The 22,754-nt window shown below is 34.2% G+C and overlaps 1 protein-coding gene across 3 annotated transcripts in view; it reads left to right on the top strand.

The window, feature by feature from the left end:
* The window catches only part of PGR (progesterone receptor), an 86,193-nt gene extending 80,512 nt beyond the window's left edge, over positions 1-5,681 (top strand). For 2 of the 3 annotated variants that reach the window (XM_047752681.1, XM_047752683.1), the window contains exons 7-8: positions 2,315-2,472; positions 5,458-5,681. In XM_047752681.1, coding sequence (XP_047608637.1) covers positions 2,315-2,472; positions 5,458-5,613 — 314 coding nt within the window. In that variant the 3' untranslated portion in view covers positions 5,614-5,681. Of the gene's footprint in view, positions 1-2,314; positions 2,473-5,457 lie in introns of those variants that run through there. The other variant, XM_047752682.1, reaches the window with a different exon arrangement.
* The last annotated feature ends 17,073 nt before the right edge of the window (positions 5,682-22,754 follow it).

Genomic DNA, 22,754 nt, shown 5'->3' with positions numbered 1-22,754 from the left:
TGAATTAAAACATTCATTTTTGAAGAATTTTGAATGACATAAGTAAATGTTCTCAATATAATATTAGGAAATGTCCCAAAATATTGGATTGTAGGATCTCAGGTGACTTGTAATTTTCTTTATATATCCTGTAAAATTTTTCCAGTGAATACACACTATTTTTGAATTAGCTAAACCAAAAATATTTTTTAATTCTTATTTTAATTTTAAATCTTATTAAAATATTAATTTACAATGTTGTATTACTTTCATGTGTACAGTAAAGTGATTCAGTTATAAATGTATTTGTTTTTATATTCTCTCCCATTATACATTCTTACTGACTATATTCTCTCTTTTAATATATTTTAATATAGCTATATAGACAAAACAAACTGCAAGTTGAATGTGTTTAGTGAACTTTGGTCAATGTCTAATTTAGAAGTTCTCAAAAGTTTCAGGGGTGTTGAGGATCAGCAGCTGCAGTGACTCATGATTCAATCTGTGTAGAGGCAGATGGGAAGTGCCAATTTCCAGTTCACAATACACATAGAGTATATATACAGATATATACAACAGTTAAGTTTTCAATTGGAGAAAAGTTCTCATATTACCAAAATTACCTTTCTAAGTTCTTTTTATGCTCAGGATCTGAGCTCTTGAAAACTCAAAACCAAAGATTTAACATTTTGGTTTCTACTGGTTTGTTATCTCTGGCCTTTTTTTCAAGGGAAGTGGAGACCAAGATCTGATTGGGGTAGAGGGAATAAAGTAGGAGTTTTTAAAAAGTATTATTTCTGGCATTCCCATTATGGCTTAGTAGGTTAAGAACCTGACTAGTATCCATAAGGATGTGGGTTCGATCCCTGGCCTCACTCAGTGGGTTAAGGATCTGGCATTGCCACAATCTGGTGTTGCTGTGGCTGTGCTGTAGGCTGGCACCTGCAACTCTGATTCAACTCCTACCTGCTGCAGGTGCAGCCCTAAAAAGAAAAAAGAAAAAGGATTATTTCTCCCCCTTTGCTGGTCACGTACAGTTGACTTTGCTCAAATGAAATACACTTCTCTATACAAATATTTTCAAGGGTCAAGATCATAAATATATAGTTGTATAAATACAGAGATTATGTGATTTTTTCTTTTAGCAATCTGGATATATTTGCAGGAAATGTCAGAAACTTGACTTAAGGTTAAATATTTGTTTGTAGGACAAGTACAACCAAAGTGAAAGAAAACAAGGAAATTGGGAGTTCTGGTAACGGAACTGCTAAAGAAATCAACCATATATCTCAGACAAGTGTCAACAGAATGACCAAGACCAAAAAGAGTTAGGAGAAAAGCGATGAGTAAATTGACCATGTAATGGAAACAAGAGAACTAGCCATAAGAATAAGAAGTTGTGCCTAGGATTTGAATGTATGAAATTGCAGAGATAAATATATAAATTATATAAGACTTCAAATAAATATGTAAGTTATATAAAATGTAAGCTACATAAGATTTCAGAGATAAATTTGTAAATTACCAGTTAACATCATAATGAGAATAAGAAGCATTCTCAGTAAAATCTGCAACAAAATAGGGACATTTGCCATCACTATTATTATTTAATATTGTTCTGGAAGTCTTAAGCAGTCACTGAATCATGAAGCAGAAGAAGAGCTACAACTATTGAAAAGGAAAAAAATGAGGGTATTATTTGAATATAGTCCTGCTGTATACCAAAAAAAAAAAGATAACAAAAACTGTTAGAACTACAAATATAAATAAATAAATAAAGTATAATCAAGTGACTGAATTTAGAGAAAATTCAAATACCAATGGCTTTCTCTCAAGTCAGAAGGAAGGAGTTAGGAAATTTAATGAAGCAATATTGAAATTACAACAAAAAGATAAATTTTCCACGAATAATATTGAGAAATACTTCAGATTTATAGAAAGTCAAAAGTTTACAGAGACATCCAAGTATTTGTTAAAAACAAGGAAAGAAAAAAGACCTAGCATATATGTAGTTTTAAATTAAATCAAACCAAGTATTTGAGACAAGAACGTAATGTCAGGTGATCTCTTGAGCAAATGCTAAGTCATATACACTGACACAGTTCTAACATAGGTAAGCTGAAATGGTCTTTAAACTTACTTAGTTCTTCTTATCATATTGTTCAAAAGAACTAGAAGCTTACATGTCCTAAAACTATCAATGTCATTCTTTCCTATTTAAGATGTTTGTACTAGAGTTGCATATCAAAAGAAATCATTATACAGCTCAAAAATTTATAAGCTGCTAGTGTCATCTTTTTATACATAACTGCGACTTGGAATTATCTTCATACAGTTCCTTTGGAAGGACTAAGAAGTCAAAACCAGTTTGAAGAGATGAGATCAAGCTACATTAGAGAGCTCATCAAGGCAATTGGTTTGAGACAAAAGGGAGTCGTCCCTAGCTCACAGCGTTTCTACCAGCTTACAAAACTTCTTGATAACTTGCATGATGTAAGTATTTTGTTCCTAGAGTATCAATGATTATTTTCTGAAGTACATCTTTTTAAATGTGAAATATAGATTTTACTTCATGTGGTTTCTTCAAATTTCTATTTGTACTTACATTGTAAGATAGTACTTGCATCACACTGCTCAGAATTTACATTGTGCTTTTTTTCATTTTCAATGTGGACCACACAAATATCCTTTTACTAGTATTTGTATAATCTGAGAGTAATTTAATGAGTTATAGGAGTGGTGATACATTTTCCTGAATATGTCCTATAATGTTTTTGTCTTAAGTTAGAAAAAACTTGTTTCATGTATAAGACACGCATACCATTTTTGATGGAGTTATAAGTCAATAACAACGCTAGTGGACAACCTGGCAGTGTTTAGCAGAAGTTAAAAAGTGCATGCTTTTAAAATTCCCACTTTTAAGGATTCATCTTAAATAAAAAATTTAGGCAAGTATTTAAAAATATATATGCAGCATTGCTTATACAACAGGGAAAAACAAACCTTAGAAATGCCTAGCACCAAAAACTGGAATAATAAGATATATGGGGTTAGTCAAGACCATATTGTATATAAGCTTTTATCACTACCATGTTCAGAAACCAAACTAAAATAACAGTCAAGGCATTAAAAAAGCTGTCTACTCACCAGGTCAAATTTGAGGCTTCACTTCTGAATATTAACAGATAGCCAAGGATTATTAGCCATTTAGATAAAGCCTCTAAAATGTAAGGCAGAAAGCAAAATAAAGAGAAAAAAAGTGCCTTGAAGGAAAAAATACAAGTACAGAGAAAAGAAGAAAGCTTAAACAAAAATTAAGATATTCAGAGAAATAATAATGATGTTGCATCCATGAAACAAGAATAGAAGACATTTTAAAAGGGAAGTTTAGCAAGAAAATACTTTCAGATAATCAAAGAATAGCAGAAATTTAAAATTCAATATAAATCTCAGGAAAACTCAGAAAAAAATAGCAAAAAATGATATGAAAAAAATAGAAAAATAGCAAATTCAGGAGATTAATCCATAGGGTTTCATTCTCCAATTAATAGTAATTTCCAGAAAGAGCAGAGAAAATCAAGGAGAGAAAATTATGTAAGAAATCATAAAAGTGGTTGGAACTGAAGGATACAAGTTTCTGAATGTGCCCAGTGTACAGGCACAACACAATTGAACCAAGGCACATTATTGTAAGACTTTAGCAAACCAGGAATTAAAAGAAAGAGTATCATTAAAATATACCTATGAGCAAAGAAACAGGTCACATCAAATCATCAGGATTCAGAATGACATTGGACTTCTCAACAGCAGCACTGGAACCCAGAAAACAATGGAGCAATACCTTCAGAAATTTGAAGGAAAGGAAACTACCCAAAGAATCTAATGACGGCCACACCATCCAACAAATATGATAACATAATAAAAGTATTTTCGGACATGCAAGGTCTCTTAGAGCTCACCTTAAATACAAAATTCCTCAAGGACATCTATGGGATTTCTTACACGAAATACTGGGGCAAGCCAAAGTACAAGATTCAACCCAGGAGAGACGCAGAGCATGTCCTAGCACCTTAATTTATGCTTAATCTAGACTAGAGTAGTAGTGCATAGGGTTTCAGGGTACCAGTACCGAGGAAAAAATATGGAACCAAGAGTATGTATGGACGTACTGAAGTGAGTTTTTACGACTCTGTCAGAGAATTTAACTGTGGCTTTGTCATAAATATAGAGAAAACAAAGGGGACAGAAACACCAGGTGATTAGCACTACAAAAAATTAAGTCACATAAGAAAGGAAATGTAGGGAGTTCCTTTTGTGGCTCAGTGGAAATAAACCTGACTAGTAACCCTGAGGACCTGGGTTCTATCCCTGCCCCTGCTCAATGGGTTAAGGATTAAGGATCTGGCATTGCTGTGAGCTGTGGTATAGGTTGCAGACACAGCTTGGATCCCGTGTTGCTGTGGTTGTAACATAGGCCAGCAGCTACAGTTCTGATTCGATCCCTAGCCTGGGAACCTCCATAGGCTGTGGGTGCCATATGCTGTAGGTGTGGCCCCAAAAACACACACACACACAAAAATTGAAATGTAACTACATGGAGAGTAGGGAGAAGAGAAAGTGTATGTAGTTGAGGAGGCACATGTATAGTACAAGAGTTAAATCTTCATTTAATATAAACAGTCCAAAAATTTGGAAAACAAGATCTCTTAGAAATAGAGATAAATATGAAGTGACACAGGCTAAAGAAATTGAAAGCAGTTATATGTGTGTTGTTGCACTCTCTTTTTTATTGCTATAAGTCTTGCAAAATTATTTGGTTTAAAATTACTATTTTTTATGTGGGGTATCAAAATTAAAATTGTATTAAAATGAGTTACATTGGGTTGTTTGCACTGAAATAGAAGAGTCTGATTACTGTTATGTGAAAAAACCTGATTAAATAGACTATAGAATAATTGCATTTTTGGAAATGTATATGCATGTGTGAGTATTATGTATATGCCTGAGTATATATAAAAGAGAAAAAAAACTTGAAATGTACCAAAGTGTTCACACTGGTTATCCTGTGGGGTTACAAATTACATTCATTTCTTTAAATCTTTCTGTATATTAGAATGTTTCATCCTGAGTATGTAGAAAGTGGAGGGAGTTGTTTTCATTTTGGTAAGAAAAAAAGACATCTAAAGTATTTCTATGATTAGAAATATCAGCTGCTGAAGTTCTCGTCAAGGCTCAGTGCTTAACGAATCTGACTAGCATCCATGAGGACACAGGTTCGATCCCTGGCCTTGCTCAGTGGGTTAAGGATCTGGGACTGCCGTGAGCTGTGGTGTAGGTCACAGACGCGGCTCCGATCCTGCGTTGCTATGGCTGGACAAGAAAAAAAAGAGAAAAAAGGAAAGTCAGCTGTTATGTTGGAATAGTATATGAATTTCTTATTTTTCTTACATGTTTCTTATCCATCTGTTAAACCAACAGCTTGTCAAACAACTTCATCTGTACTGCTTGAATACATTTATCCAGTCCCGGGCACTGAGTGTTGAATTTCCAGAAATGATGTCTGAGGTTATTGCTGCACAATTACCCAAGATCTTGGCAGGGATGGTGAAACCTCTTCTCTTTCATAAAAAGTGAATGCCATTTTTATCTTTAAAAAATTAAACTTTGTGGTATGTCTGTTTTCGTTTTTGTCAGGATTATGAGGTCTTGAGTTTTTATAATGTTCTCAAAGCCCTACATTTATAACATATTGTACTGTGTAAATTTCAGAGGAAAAAATGTGAGGGTGAATTGGATTTGCTTTATAAAGCATTATTTGAATTTTTAGTGTTTTTGCGTACCCATATTTTCTTTAAGAGTTTACACGATTGAAAAAGTACTAAGTTGATTGTTAAAGTTAATCCTATCCATATCATTTCATACCATTTAGGTGAGATTTTTAACTTTCACAGCTAACAGATCCTCTACTTTAGAGGAAAAAAATCTTACACATAAAAATAAAAAGCTATTATATATGTTCCTTCTATGTAGCTCCCTTTGTCTCCCTGATTATATTTACAAAACTGAAACTTTAAAATGGTATGCAAAACTTGTCTATATGAGTGTACATACATCTTTTGTGAGAAGGATATTTATAATCTTAATCAGTTTTTCCAAAGGGTTTTTAATGCAAAAAATATATATATACAGAAAAAGAGTTAACAATTCTTTAATTAGATGATACTCCTCAAACTAGGAAAACCAGCTTATATGTTAAGACTGTTTCCCAGATTGGAAACACAAATCTCTAGGGAAGTTATTAAGTAGAGCCATAGCATTATGACAAGAAAATTATGGGTTTTGTAGGTTTTCACTAACTTTTTTTTTTTTTTTGAGAATTGTCCTCTAATAAGGTATTCTGAATCGAAATAGGAACTCAGTGAGTCTGTGTCCTAACTCCACTCCTTACGTCTAGGGTGTGTGAAAGTCAGTTATCCTTAGAGTCTCAATTTCCTCACCTTTAACACTGCTGTAATAATATACTCACTTTTCTGTGGAATGTTCCTTTTAGTTAGAGCTTCTTACTTCTCAAATCAAAAAAGAAAGGAAGTCAGAGAGGGAGGGAAGGAGGTTTAAAAATACACACACACGCATACACACAAAACAGGAAGAGACACTGGTAAAATTCAGTCAAACTCAATCACTTTTTTCCTAGATAAAATAATTTATACAATTTACACACTCACATACTTATATATGTATAATTTTTAACAGCTCAGAGAAACTGTAGACCTAATTCTTTTTGAAATTTCTTTAAAATTGGACATTACCTTACAAATAAAACATACCACCTTATGCAGATTAACAGTTGTTAATGAGACAATTAAAGTAACTTTGAAAACAATATAGATAACATTTACTAAAGTCTCTGATTTCTTAATGCATTTTTAATTACCCATTCCCTTCAACTGATAAATACTTGCAGTTTACCAAGGGCCAATAACATAGCATAATCTTAATAAATAGTAATGTGACCCCCAAAACAGGGTAAAAGTGATTTCATCTAATCAAAACATTGGCATGATAGTGTTACCATAACTGCTTCTTACCAGTAATTTCTTTGATTTACAAAATGAATTAGCTATAGAGCATCTATAAGTAGTGAATCTTCATAAGGCATTTGAATTAGGGATTAAAACAAGCTTCAGCCGGGACCCTTAGCTTGGTTCTTTAGGTCTATGTGGTAAATATAATAAGTAATATGCAAATTTTTGATGCTTGAGTATAACATTCTACAAGAGTTTAACCCATGTACTCCAAATACTCTTAGTATTAGTTTATTATTAATGGTCTCTTCCTTAATATGTGTATCTGTGTCTTTTTCTGTGAATATATATGTATTATAATAGAATGCTGACTGCTATTTAGTCCTTCAAAGTGGTAAACACACAGACTTGTTCTCTCTGCGTTCTCCAGGCCAAAGTTATTTTCCTTAAAAGGATCTAATTTTGCCATTTCCTCACTTGCAAATATTCACTGACTTCCAGTCCTATTGCAGTGTTTCTCAACTGTAGCTGCACATGACAGTCTCCAGGGGAGCTTTGAAAAATACCTTAACCTGGGCTCATTCCTCAGAGATTATATTTTAATTGGTCTTCTCTTATTAATGCAGGCACATAGTAGTTACTCTGAAATGGTGTTCAAGCATCAAGTCCTTTAGCTTTACTCTCTTTATCCTTCACTGTCATACGTTCATCTTATATTCCGGCCACACAAATCTTTTCACTATCAGTCTTCTGCCTAAATCTGCCTGAATTTCCCCCTTTGATACCAGCCCTATATCAGTCTTCAAGACTCAGCTAAATGTTACTTCTTTCCTGTCTTCCATTAATCTTCCAGACATTGACCTTTTTCCTCGAGGTTCCCCGAGTATTCTGTGCACATCTAAATTACAATAGTGCATTATTCTATAATTCTTACTCTATTACTAGCCTGAGAGCCACTTTGGAGTAGTACAATAATGTTACTCGACTGGGAGTTGAAAGACTTATTCTCTGGGTTTGAGCTCTGTCTTTCTTTTGTTATATCCGGACATGTCTCTGTATGCATGACTTTATCACTTCCTCTTCCTATGGTCCATATCTTCACCTCCTTAAATTTTCCACCTTTTCATCCTATTTTATAAAATCTCTCCATGTACTGACCAAAACATGGGAGAATATAAGTACATTTTTTGTTTATTAAGAACCTACTTTATCCTCCCTGTTTTAAATGTTAAAACTGAACTGAGTATTATTTCCTTCCCTAAGAAACATTCCACAAACACAACTGTTTCTTATATTTAAGTAGCCCTAAATTGCTTTGGATTATAAACCTCAGGATACAAATTTTTATCCTCTCTGATTTCATTCAGTAAATATTTATTAAATACCTGCTATTAGCACGAGAATATGCAAATGTCTAAATACTAGGGTTAAATATTTCAGGCTAAGGTTTAAAAAATGGGGGAAAACAAAAGGTTTTGGAAAAGAACATGACATCACCAAGTGGAAGTTATTTGGCCTCTAAATCTTTTCCTCCACAAATCCCTGCCTATTAATGTCTCCATTCCTACGTAATCACCATAACCTTTATCTTAATTTTACAGGTCATGTTCTTTGTGGTGGCTCTAAAGTGCAATTAAATCATAAGATATGTTTATATATCAGAAAATACGTTAAGGTTACTAAAATAGATTATTGACTTAATAAAAATATTTCCCTTAAAAAGATTTAAGAAGCAGTTAATCCTCCAATATCAATTAGTATATAACAGTTGTGTTTTTATTTTCAAAAAAAATGGCTGGAATTCTATGGAGTGCAGCATGTTAAAGATCCATTGTGGTCACTGAAGCAGCTTGGGTCACTGCTATGGCATATGTATGGTTCCTGGCCTGGGAACTTCTGCATGCCACGGGCATGCCGAAAGAAAAAACAAAAACAAAAACACATGGCACTTTTAAATTAGGCAGTACTATTATTTTTCACATTTAACATTAAAATAATTTGTTGCAACACAGATGATATGCAAATATGGTAGGCAATAAGTTTTTTATGAAAACAATGCCTTTCGAATAGCCATAGCATGTCAACCTATAACTTTTAAATTGTCCATAGCTACGGTGATATATTTGACTATGAGTACTGTGCAGAGAGCTGAGCCAGACCTCTGCTCTACCGCTCTGCTATTTACTGGATGAGCTTGAACAAGACATCAACCTTTCTGATTAAGTCTGCCTATACCAATGGTTTTCTGATTAATAGAAATGAAAATGAGAACGTATACAGGTGTTCAGAATCTAGAAAATGCAGTTGCTTTATTGCTATTTCTATGTACATATGAATATTTGATTTGATTTGAAATTAGAGCTCAAAGTATTCACTTAATTTCTTCCCCTGAAAAAAAATACAGTTTTTCGAGTTTGAGGCCTGCTTTGTCAAAAATCTAAAGAACCTATCACACTTTCATTAAAATATTCAAAATAATGGTACTGATTTTGACTTTTTAAAAAAAATATTTCTATATTTTTTAAAATATAGAGAACTTGTCTAAAACACAGCTGTTCCAAAAATATATGCTATATACTACATGCTCAGATTATTTTTACTGTGGTAATAATTCCGCAAAATGGAACAGTGGGTCTAGAAATCATAATGAAGTCATCAGCCCCCTAAATAACATTCCTATCTCTAAGGCTATGATACAAAATGCCCAGAAGAAATCTTCATGTCTGCCTTGATCTTGCATTTCTTTGGAGAGATAGTTATTAAATTTCTAGAGTTTTTGCTGTGAATATCTGAGCATTTTCTCTCATGTACACTTACTTTTTACACACCAGATTTCAGGATTGAATATGAAACCTTTTAAATATCTTTACAATCTACAAAGCATTGTATATAAACACACAAAACTCAAAAAAAAAGTTCTTTTTTCGAATTAAAGATATCTCATTTTTGTATTCAAGAACTTAACAACCATGTGTCCAGTGATAAAGTTAAATGGACTGGCAGATAACCCAAGGAAGGGCATAACTTTCTTTTCCTCAAAGCATGCCTTTTAAATACCCATTAGATATGGGGAATTTCCACGTCTTAAATTTTACAGGAAATACATAGCCAGATAATCTCATAAATTTGCCAGGTCCTAAACTGCTTACCCACACTAGATTAAGTCATGATTTTAATGAAGAGAAAAATCACTTGATTTCTCTCAATTCCCTGTATCTTCCATACTCAAAGTTTGTTGGAAAAGATAGTCTCTATCTCCACCTAGCATCCATGACCTATTAATGTACCATATTCCATACTCCCTGGTCCTGATCAAACCCAAAAACTGAATAAAAAGCAGTAAAAGAAATGACTACTCACTTCATATTATGGAATCCAAACCAACCTGGATTGGTCTACATCCATAACATGAATCAAAAATAAGAACTGGGCATAGATAATTGCATTCAGCTTGGATCACCTCCCTATTTAAGCTCAGGAAAATGCCCTACAGACCACTAGTTACCCAGGGCCAATAAAACCCATACCTCTTAGAGGAAGGCCTGAAACAGTGGGACCTTAAAAAATTGAGGAAAAGAAGCCAAGAGTAGTTTTAATAATTTGTTCTCCCTGTCATTAGAGAAGATCTGAGAATTGAGGAGAGGGAGACATTGGTGTTAAGTTAAATAACAGTAGTTCATAGTAACAGTGATTTAACAGGTACATTATCTAAATATCCTATAGCCAAAGCAAAGGGAAACAGGAAGGGATCTGCTTCTCTTCTAGGAGTTCATCACATTCCAAGGCAGGCAGCGCTTGGGGCTCATGCCTGTAGGCTGCGCCCAGGCTGGTTCACAGCCTCATGCAGCTGTGGAGTTTGGAAAAGTGCTGCATGGCTGCTGGATTAGTCCCAGAATGTCAGCCTCATTTTCAATTTACTGGCTCTTGTTGCTTTATGTCATGCTGACCTTACTGTTAAACATGCATGTTTGCTTTCTTTCCACTCACAGAGATGGGGAAAGCATTACTTTTAGCTGGTTGAAAGCTTTAACTGACAAAGGACTTTTAGAGAAATGTGAATTAAGCAGCTGAGAAAGCTTAACCCTGTCCACTGTTTTAAAGAAAGTTAAATTATTAACTCTGCCATGTGACATCAATATCATGGTCAACATTTGGATATATAAGAACAAAATATTTAAATGGCATTGTAAAGAGTTGTTAAGGCATACACTGTAGCTTCTATCATCTTTGAAAACTGCTCTTAATACATCAAATCCTGATATATCCAATTTACCGAACATTACTTATTCTAGATGAAACCTACTTACATAATTTGCTCTTGTCAAATATATATAAAGTTTAACATCACATTTTTCTATGAAATGTACCAACTTATGAGGAGTTTTGTTTTATGAATTATTTATATTCAGCAGTGGCTTATAACTTTTTGCCATTAAACTTTTACTAACCCCCTCCCTCAGAAAACTTATGTTTTAAAATTCACCACCAAACTGTATTCCTATTTAGAAATAGTTGTTTTGTTTTCTTCATGTTATGCTATTCAAAAACATGAATTAGAGTTGCTGAGCAGCATAACAGTTATGTCCATGCTGATGTGATGGGTTTTATGCAGCTTTAACTGGTAAATTAAAAATTGGCTTTTCTTTAATATATAGTAGCAAAATAGTCAATGGATAGCTATCATAGTTTTCTCTAAAGGCTTTAAAATTCATGAGAAACACTAAACATTTTTTTGGAGAGCCAGTGCAATCATATTGTATTCCTGTCAAAACAGATATGCAGCTCTGCTTGTTCTCCATGGGGTAAAAATACTACTTAGAATTGACTTTAAATGGTAGGTCCTATATTTGCTGTAACTGGGAGTAGAAAGAGATTTCCACATGGCAGCTTTTTAGAATTCATCCCTTTAACCAAGAAAGTATCTTCTTATGACCTGAGTAGTACATGCATTTTAACTTTTTCTGACATACGAATATTCACAAGAAAATCAGAGCAAAGATTTTTCAAAAAAAGCTTTTCAATGAAATTTAAGGGGAAAAAAACAGAGGAAAAATGTAAAAGCTGTTCATATTTTGTAAGGAGTAAATATAACTCACAAAAGTGAAATGGAAAACTCCTCTAAGGAGTAACTTAAGTATTTTTCCCTTGATTATTGAGCAAATAATCATGCTGATGTTACAAAACAACATGGGTGATTATCTACAATGATAACAATGGTAAATGTTAGAGAAGAAAATCACTCACTATCTATGCATATAAAACATAAATATGCCCAGAAACTTGCTTTTGCTTTTTAAGAAAGGTCTCCAGTTTCTAAGATTGATGCTACATAGTTTAGAAAAAAAAAATAATCAAGCAATCTCTAAGTGTCTGTTTCGCTATCAATCAATTAAGTGTCTTAACACTTTAAAAAGCAGGGAGGGAAAAAAGAGAGGGAAGACTGGTGCAGGGGAAGGAGGGAGGGAGAGAAAAGTTTAGGACCAAATTATCCATTTCAACTCTGAAACCACAAACTTTTCGCTAATAATTTACATCAATGTAAAGTAGCCGACTCTCAATTATCTATGTTAATAGAAGGAAAAAAAAGCCCTGAAATACAAAAAAACAAAAACAACAACAACAAAAAAAGTGGGGTTTTTGCAAAGTTGAAAAGTCTTACTTTAGGAGTTATTTTTTATTTATCTTTTTTAGGAGTCTTTTTATCTTTCAACAACTAGTTATAAAGCATTGTTGTATCATATACCTGTTATTCTGCCAGATTGTGAAGATAAGCAGATTGAGTACCTGCTTTCTCTGAGTTTACAATTGGATGGAGACTAGAGACAAAGCAAATAGTTACAATATTGCATGTTGAATGTCATGGTCGAGGATGTACAGGGAGCCATGGGAGCACCTCAGAAGGATACTTAGCTTGAATTTAGGAGTGGGCAAAGTTTCTTGGAAAAAGGTCTAAACCATGATCTAAAAGTGGTTTAGGAATTAGCTGAGCATGCACAATCAGAAAATGCCACAGGAATGAAGAATATTCCAAACAGGAGGTTACAGCATATGCACAGACCTGATTATGAGAGAGAGTGTGGGGTGGGGGCTGATGATGAGGCTGAAGAAGAAGACAAGGTCCAGATTATTAAGTGCATATCATGTTAAATTGTGTAGTCTTTACTTTTTTTATAAGCAGGACAGCAGCATAATTCAGATTGGTATAAAAGAAAATTCAGCCTCACTGCAGTATTGAGAATAGAATTGGAGATGACTTATCCTGGAGGCAGAGAGAACATTTTTTTTAGAAAGTTGCAGTATTCTGGTGGGAATGATAGTCATAAACATTAAGAGTTGGAAGTGATCATAACCTCCTCCCTTGTTTTCCAGAGGTTTAAAAAAAACAAAACTTCGAAGTATTAACAGAACTTATAGAAACATGAAATATGCTATATAAATTGTCAAACACAAGGTCAGATGCCTATTTATTCTGCTGCTGTATTGCAATTTCAAATTTTTCATCAAGAAAGACAATAAGAACTAAGAAACTTAGTTTACCAAGTTCTAGAATCCTATCTATCCAAACAGTCTCTACCCGTCTACCAATATGCCCACCTTTCCGTGTCTATTAAATTTCAATATCCTGGTTTTTACACAAAGGTAAGAAGACTAGAACAGCTTAAGAATCAGCAAATGAGAAATAAAGGGAGACTAAGCTGTATTCAACTAATAAAAAATAAACACATCCTTTGTGTAGATCTTTCTTCAGATGCCATTATCCAGTATAATACAAACTGGTACACTCACCAAAAAAAAAAAAAAAATGCTTAGTTCCCTGTAAGGAGTCTTGACTTCTTCATGAGTCTTCTTCACAAAACTTTATGACATGTTCACAGAGTATAGAGAGTTGAGGAAGGAGGGCTGGTGAGTGACAGAATGGGGAGCAAAAATGGCAGATGAGAATAATTTGTCCATCATTTTAGTTTCAAAGAGCTTTTTTAAAAATTGCTTTATTCAAGTTCCATCAAGGACTGTTCTTCCCTTTCATGTGCACTAACCGATAACAGCTAAGAGGAAGAAGATACTTATTATATGCAGGCAGTGGCAATGGAAAAGGGTCTTCTTTCTCCTGGTCGTCACTAATCTCGCCCAGTCCCTTGCCATGCCAAGTCATGAAAACACATTGTTATTACCTTATGTTTAAGTCAGTGGCTCATAACTTCATCTGTTCTCTCTTCTCCAGTATTGCAGGGCTCTGTAACTTGTCTGATTTCCATTCCTTGCTGGCTTAGCATATCCCTCTTAGGCTCAGCTGCTTTTCCAGTGTGACCTCTGTGTGTTGTCACTTCACCCCTTGAGGAGGGCCTGGCTCACCACTGCCTGCTTAGCCCCCACTCAGCTGGCACCAGGCTGAATCCAAGCTTCTATGAGATGCTTGTAGACTTTACAGCCATGCACAAAAGCCACAATTTTCTTGGACTTCTCCCTACTTGTCTGAATATTCTGTTGCCCATCCCACCTCCTTCAAAACTGGGACACTGTTAACTGGCCATCTTCTGTTTCCTTCTTCTGAATCAAAGGAAGTGAGTGGAAAATTATCTTCACTTACACTGAGTCAACTCCTTGAATCCACCTTTGGGGAATATCTTTGAGACCTAGAAGGCCATTTTTTTCTCTTGAGAAAGCCCCGTTTCAAAGACCAGTTGTGGAGTCAGAAGCTGAGCATCAACTTCCTTTAAGCATGCTTGCTGTAACAATCTGAATTCTTCTTGGAGAAATATGGCTGCTTCTATCTAGGAAGAGGGTCTGGTGTCAGGAAGAAAAACACAAAGATTAACATATACTTGAGGAATTCATAGGAGGTTTTCTATCAAGAGGCTGAGACTCTCCCTCCCTCTGTGTTTGCCTAACAGTTCTGGTAATGGCTGGTGACAAATGCATAGCTGTCAAAATTAGGGGATAGTGGACCCATAACAACATCATCACATACTTAAATCTAATGCTTTGTACTCTATCTGAAATATTCAGTAGACTTCTTTGCACATAGTAGGTTTTTACATTTTGTTAGGTTGAAGTTGATTAAATATCCAGTTATCCTCTCTATTCCTTGTTAGTAAAACTGGTGTAATATTTCACAAGAGATGGAAGAATCATTGTCTTCCTTTCTCAAGACCCACACCCCTTTTGGTTCCCAAATATTCACTCTATTTTCAGTAAATAGTAGGGTGCCAAGCTAATACACCAGACACAATATTTTAAAAGCTTTTCAGCTTCTATATAATTCTTGAATTTAGTTTCACCCATCTAGCTCCTCATATTTAAGCAAAGAAGAGAGTATTTGAAAGTGCATTTGAAATTTGTCTGAGGTTTTTTCAGAGGTGAGACTCTCCAAGAATGCCTGGCACTGGTTCCCTGATAATGGCTGGGTAACAAATGCAAAACTGTAAAACTTAGGTGGTAGTGGGTACCAAACATCATCATTATATACTTGTTTTCAATTGAATGTTCAAAATTCCATCTTTTTTTAAAAAAAAACTAAAGATAGACTTCAGAGAAAATAATTTGTGATGCACATGCAAAGACTGAGTCAGCCTGCTCCACTTAACAGGTATCTGACATTAAACTGCCTGGTGGTTTGAAATGAATCATCTTCAAATAATACGTTTTCTTAAAAACAATTTCCCACTAATTCTGATTATTCTTATTATTACTCTGTGTGATAACAAAAAATAAACCTTTCTATATATGTCTTTATTAATGAATTTGGCACCAAAATCCTCAATACAATTATACATAAGGTGCATAAGAATCATCCGTACATTCTTCTTTACCTGTCACTTTAAATTTATAATCAGGAGTTCCCGTCATGGAGCAGTGGAAACGAATCCGACTAGGAACCATGAGGTTGCGGGTTCGATCCCTGCCCTCTCACAGTGGGTTAAGGATCCGGTGTTGCCCTGAGCCATGGTGTAGGTCACAGATGCGGCTCGGATCTGGCGTTGCTGTGGCTGTGGCGTAGGCCAGCAGCTACAGCTCTGATTAAACCCCTAGCCTGGGAACCTCCATATGCCATGGTGCAGCCCTCAAAAGATAAAAGACAAATAAATAAATAAATAAATTTATAATCAACTTTTCAGTTTGTATAATAGTGAATGTTGCATATGGTGAGGTTTTAACATTGGTGTTTTGGCATCACATAGACAATATCCTTGACTGTGTGTACATTTTAACAAAGCAAGGACTAATTCTCAGACAATTAAATTGAATCCAACTAATTGTTTGTGAAAACAAAATACACTCAACTGTTATCTAATAAGATTCAATAATTCAGTGTTTTGGTTACTCAAATTGGTAAAGTAAAAGGTTTGATATTTATTATGCAAATAACATCAATTTTTATTTGGAATTTAATCCACTTAACATTAAAGTGAGAGTGTAATTGTTTCCTTTTTTTTTTTTTTTGCTTTTTAGGGCCGCACCCATGGCATATGGCATATGGAAGTTTCCAGGCTAGGGGTCCAATCGGAGCTGTAGCTGCCAGCCTACGCCACGGCCACAGCAACGCCAGATCCGAGCTGCATCTATGACCTACGCCACAGCTCACAGCAATGCCAGATCCTTAACCCACTGAGCGAGGCCAGGGATCAAACCCGCCACCTCACGGTTACTAGTCAGGTTCATTAACTGCTGAGCCACAATGGGAACTGAGAGTGCAATTAATTGTTAACAAAGTATTTCAGACTATTACTGTACATTGGTTTAGTTACGATGAATATAATTTAGTGTAATACTGAAAATAAGCAAATATGCTCCTTTAGTAAATAAGTGCCTAGAGTATATAAGGAACCATACTTAGTCTTTGGAGACACAAAGAGTAGAACAGATTTCTTGCTTTTAAGTTTCAGGTGATAAAATGCCAGATATTGTTTCAAACAACAATATATGTCTTCCTTATTCAGTCACTAACATTTGGAGTACACTGGAGATACCAGAATGTTTTATTGAATTATTTATCCATGAACACATTCCTAAAACATAAAAAATTTTCATTTATTCTCTTTTAACACTATATTTTCAGCTTTTCAATTAAACATGTCCCCATAGTCAGATTTACAAACTTAAATGATACAGAGAAACTTCATATTTGTCTATAAAACAATATGCTATATTTTTGTAAATATATGTTTTTGGTAGTTGATAGAATTTTTATAGTTTACATTTAAATTAATTATTTAATGCATAGAGAGAAAACATGGTAAATAGCTCTGAGTGTAAATGCATGTGGAACTCTATTATCTGGTGTCAAAGTCACTATAATAAGCCAAAGAGTATATATATCACTCAACCTACTTTTTAAAAGCAACCTTTTATTTAAATGGTAGAATATTATATTACCTTGTCAGATGAGGTCAAATTTCATCTTCAATCTAATTCAAAGAAATAGCATACTTTAACTTCATAAAATGCAAAGATCTGTCACCAGTTATTTGTGAGCGGTTTGGAATTAATAAATTTAAACAACTCTGAAAAGCAAACTATTTTCATTCTAAATTAAATCAGTTGCCCATAATTATGCTGTGATATGAGAAGCAGATTAAAGAGCACATGTTCTGGAGCCAGACTATCTCAGACTGATTCCAGGTTGTACCATTTGCTTACTGCTTCATCTCTGCCTCCCTTTCTTTATTGTATAATGAGCACAATAATAGTACCTCTCTCATAGATGGTATGAGGATTAAATGAGTTAGTATAAATGAAGTTCTCAGAGAACTGCCTGGAATAGTACACACTGTCTAGGTGTTTTGTCCAACTTAAGTAGCTTTGTCTTTAATATACAGATGATTAAGTGTACAGAGGCTATTTAGATTTTTATCTTAACAAACTCATTAGCAACAGTAATTTTTAATTTTTTAGGTCATGTGAAATTTAGTAGCATGGTACTCATCAAAGTAAATTTTTTCAGCAAATGAGAATAAGGATGGACTGTTACAAGTGAAAAATGATCAGATATAGGTCAATAAAATTATCAATTTAAGTAGCCATAATTCTTCAATTCCTATGCCTGAGACAATTTCCATATAAGGCTGATTAGACTATGCAACTCTATATTATTTTTGTAAAACTAAACCAACAACCTCTCTCCCTCTCCCAAATAAATAATTTCCCCCAGTATGTAGGGGAAAAAAGTTCTGAATTTATTACATGTATATAATAAAACAATAATATTGGAAAACTATGAAATAAATTTAACTTTAAATTATAAATCTAAAATTTTATTCTGTTGGCTTAAAGGGCTTCAATATTGTTTACAACTCAAATATTACTATGGAACCAAAAAGTAAGATCCTTAATTTGAGAAATACTGTTTTGTGTTGTTCTTGTTCTGTCACATGAAGAACATCGGAATTTTTATTTATTTATTTTTGCTTTTTTAGGGCCACACTTGTGACATATGGAAGTACCCGGGCTAGGGGTCGAATTTGAGCTGTAGATGCCAGTCTACACCACAGCTACAGCAATGCAAAATCCAAGCCGCATCTTGACCTACACCACAGCTCATGGCAACGCTGAATCCCCAACCCACTGAGTGAGGCCAGGATAGAGCCCACACCCTCATGGATCTTAGTTGGGTTCCTTACCACTGAGCCATGATAGGAACTCCCCGGGAAATTTTAAACATTACTTTTTTTTCAAATAAAACGAGTCAGATTTGTGAATGAAATATGTTGAAAGGAGAATAAAATAAAACCCAACATTAACCATTTTTTAACCATTGTATGCAATAAGGTGGGTAGTATATTTCTTGACCTGCCTGGTGTATTTTTTTTTTCCTGTGGTGGAAGCCAACTATCATTTGTTTTCATTGATTTTTCTCATTTTAAGATCTGTGAAACCAGGATACATCTTATAATTCATGGTCTCTTATAAGGCCATCAGCCAACTCGAAGTCATACACAGTTGCATAAAAACCTTCCCTTGACAGCTCCTCATAAGATCAAAAAAATCTCCCTAGCATCAATGAAATATGGTGTGAGTATATATATTCATTTTTCATTCATAGAATCACAACTGCTTCTATATCTTTTAATTTGTGTTGATACCAATTCCTATGTATTTTAGATCAGCAAATAATATGCATTCAATAAATACTACTGTTTTTCTAGCTGTTACTTATTTGAGTAGCTGGTATGCACCAGGCCTTGTACTAGGGAGGAGCTTTACATATATTACCTCTAGTTCTTACAGTAATCTTTGCCAGTTAAGTACTATGAGTTCCATTTTACAGAAGAGAAAATAGAGGTTCAGAGTAGTTCATTAAATTTGAAAAACAATTTCTTGCACTACTGCTTTTCCAAAAAGAAAAGGAGATTCTGTTACATTTATCCAAACTAAATTAATTCACCTGGCATACATATTAAATCTTCATAATAGTTTGTATTTGATAAATGAAGAAACTTAAAATAATCCTTATTAATATATGTGCTGTATGTTTAAGCCTCATCAATGTGAATTGGTTTTGAAATTCTTAATAAAATTACGACAAAATAAAAAGCTTCTGGGTGGGGGAATCAATTAAGCCACTTTTCTAGGGAAACCAACATGTAAGTAGCACCAATTTCCTAATACAGTCTCTACTAAGGTATTCATCAAATGTATCGGAGTTCCCGTTGTGGCTCAGTGGTTAACGAATCCAACTAGGAACCATGAGGTTGTGGGTTCGATCCCTGGCCTTGCTCAGTGGGTTAAGGATCCAGCGTTGCCATGAGCTGTGGTGTAGGTCACAGACACGGCGGCTCAGATCCCACACTGCTGCTCTGGCATAGGCCGGCGGCTACAGCTCTGATTAGACTCCTAGCCTGGGAACCTCCATATGCCATGGGAGCGGCCCTAGAAAAGGCAAAAAGACAAAAAAAAAAAAAAGAAAAAAAGAAGAAAAAAAGAAATTCATCAAATATAAAAAGAAATTCAACCACTATTCTACTAAATTTATGACAAAAGATTTGAGTCAGATTTATTACTGGAGATATATATATATATATATAGAGAGAGAGAGAGAGAGAGAGAGAGAGAACTTTTTTTTGCAAGTAATTGACATGGTCTGTGCAGGTGTGAAAACGGGTCTTTTTTTGATAGAGAAATCACTTTGAATTAAATAGTTGACTGATAGCTTGTAGACCTACAAAAATTACCAGAATAGTGCCTTTTGATATATATACACATCTTAAAGAAAATACACCTAAAAGTCCTACTCAAGGTGAAATATGTAAAGTATGATAGATAAATAATTGTTGAAAAAGTTTCTCTGACTTGTAGCCTCAGGGTGGCTCCAAGTGCCTTGGCGAGGAGTGTTCTGTAATGGTTGGAAATTTGAGGATAAATTCACATTCTCAGTATTTCCACTATTATATTTACTGAATGGTTCTGATAAAGTCAATGCCTTAGTGCCTATCCTATTTCAAATATATTTATATTTATGTTTTAATCCCTATGTATCAGAAGGTTAAGATAAATAACCATCTAATCCTCATTTAAAAGTAAGACAGTTACAGACACAAAGTATTTCTGTTCAAAAATACTAAAGTTGGGCCATGTGCTAGACAAAGAGAAAAAAAAATGTAAATATAAAATTATTCATAGAATTCATGTTTAAATTTTGAAATTAATTCCTCATTTATTAAAATGATTTTAACAGAACTGCACAATGGAATTCTTTCCTTTAAATGAGATTTAAATCAGACCAACCTAGATGATACAGAATAGAGGGATGGTTTTTACTTGTCAGTTTATTTCAGTCTTCAAAAATCTTATACATTTCCTAATGATGACAAAGATTCAAAGATGCACCGTTCTTGCTAAAGCATTTCAGAGTCATGAATAATTTATCAAAGGAAAGAATAATTTTAAGAACTTGGATCAATGTCAAAAGATTGTTAGATTTTTGTAAAAATTTTTTATAATTTATAAATTATCACAGTAATTCGTTTCTAATTGACATTTAAATTATTGAAATTATGCATAATAAGAGAAACATATTAATTATCTAAATTCACACAAAATGTGAGAAAATATAGAATAACTAAGGGAAAAAATCTTTAAATTATGCAACAAAATTTAAGCTGAGGGGAGAACTTCTATGTGTTATTCACATTAGTTTAGTCAAAGTATTTACATTTTAGCTTGGTCAAATTTCTGGATTTTGGTGGAAGTATTTTTGTTTATTTGCTAAAGAATGATTACCACTAAGAATTTTTAAAAAAAAATTTTTTTAAAGACCTGTTTGATAAAAGGTTAAGGTGTACAGGTAAGAATGGAGGTAGCTAGTGGACCAGAACAAGTGTACCTGTACATCTCATAAGCAGATATAGCATAAGCACCAATTTAAAATAATTGTTAATAATACACAAATACATGTAGGAAAACAAACAGCAATACTCCACTTAGTTTTAAAAGATGTTTATCAGTTCTCTGAAATAATGCTTTGTGATCTTACTAATGTCTTTAATCCTCCAAGTCTCAATGTCTTCGCCTATCTAGCAAAGAATATTGCAATGAAGAGCTTTTAATTTTAAATGAGATAGTGCCTGTAAAATTCCTTTGTACACTATAAAACACTATACGGACATATTTTTTCTAGGAAGTTGGTTAAGTACATGCTAAAAATCCTGACTAGTTACAGTTTATATTCTACAATGCAGGTAGTGAACATTAATGCATTAATCTTAGTGACCAAACAAGTATGATTTTTGAATAACCAAAACGTAGTAAACTTACTGATATAGCTCCTTACTTGCTGAAAAGCCATAAATTATGAAAAACCCTCCCTCTGCAAATCAGAATGCTGATCTGGCAAAGAAGCACAGGAGAGAAGGCAGTTTGTGTGGAAGCCCATCTGAAACATGGGACCGAGTCCTCCGTGGCCCCTCAGCCTGCTCGCTCTCTGTGCAGCTCGACAGCTTTCTGTCCATGTAGACCATGCCCTGTGATGGGAAATTGCAGAGGGGGCCACTTTTTGAAAAAAGTACGATGTCTAAAACGGTTGTTTGCACATCCTGTGCATTTTTCCTCCTTCCAAAAAGAGAATCACGTTCATAACTATTAAGAGGCCTTCATTCTAAATCACATGTAATGAAAATGAAATCGTTTCATGGTTAAAGCTCATGTATACTTAAAAAATCATCTCTACAAGTAGCTTAGTTACTAGAGTGTTTTCTGAACAACAAATATATTTTTGCAGTGAGGAAACCGGCCCAAGTAGAGGTGATCTGGGGACAGGAAGAGGTTATTGTTTGTTCCTAAATTATCTGATTTAGCTATCTAAGGTTCTCGTCTGGTAGATTATTTCACTTCGGCTGTGGAGCTACAAAACATTGCTTCCAAAAACTAGGAAAATGCTGAACAACTCAGAGGCTACTCTGCTGTACACCATCTTCATATTTTTAAAAACATTCTTGCATAGAATTAAGTGACATATATCATATGGAGTGATAGTTCTTTAATTTACCACAATCTCAAATATTCTCTAAATTTACATTGAAATTATTCTGGGATACAAAATATCTATTCTTAACTTTGCATGCATGTATGCATGAGTGCAACTCATGTACACAGTACTCTAGAGAAAGATGTAGCTAAATCCCTTTTACAAAAGAGAACAGAAGTTATCAATGCAGGCTAAAATATAGGCAAAAAAGTTTGGAAGTTTGAATGAAAAAACTTGGGTTCTAAACTGTACTGATACTTCTTATAGAGCCAGTGCGAGTTATGTAATGT

Source organism: Phacochoerus africanus, chromosome 11, assembly GCF_016906955.1.
Source record: "Phacochoerus africanus isolate WHEZ1 chromosome 11, ROS_Pafr_v1, whole genome shotgun sequence".
NCBI classification, from domain to species: domain Eukaryota; kingdom Metazoa; phylum Chordata; class Mammalia; order Artiodactyla; family Suidae; genus Phacochoerus; species Phacochoerus africanus.
This window is presented reverse-complemented; position numbering and strand designations above follow the sequence as displayed.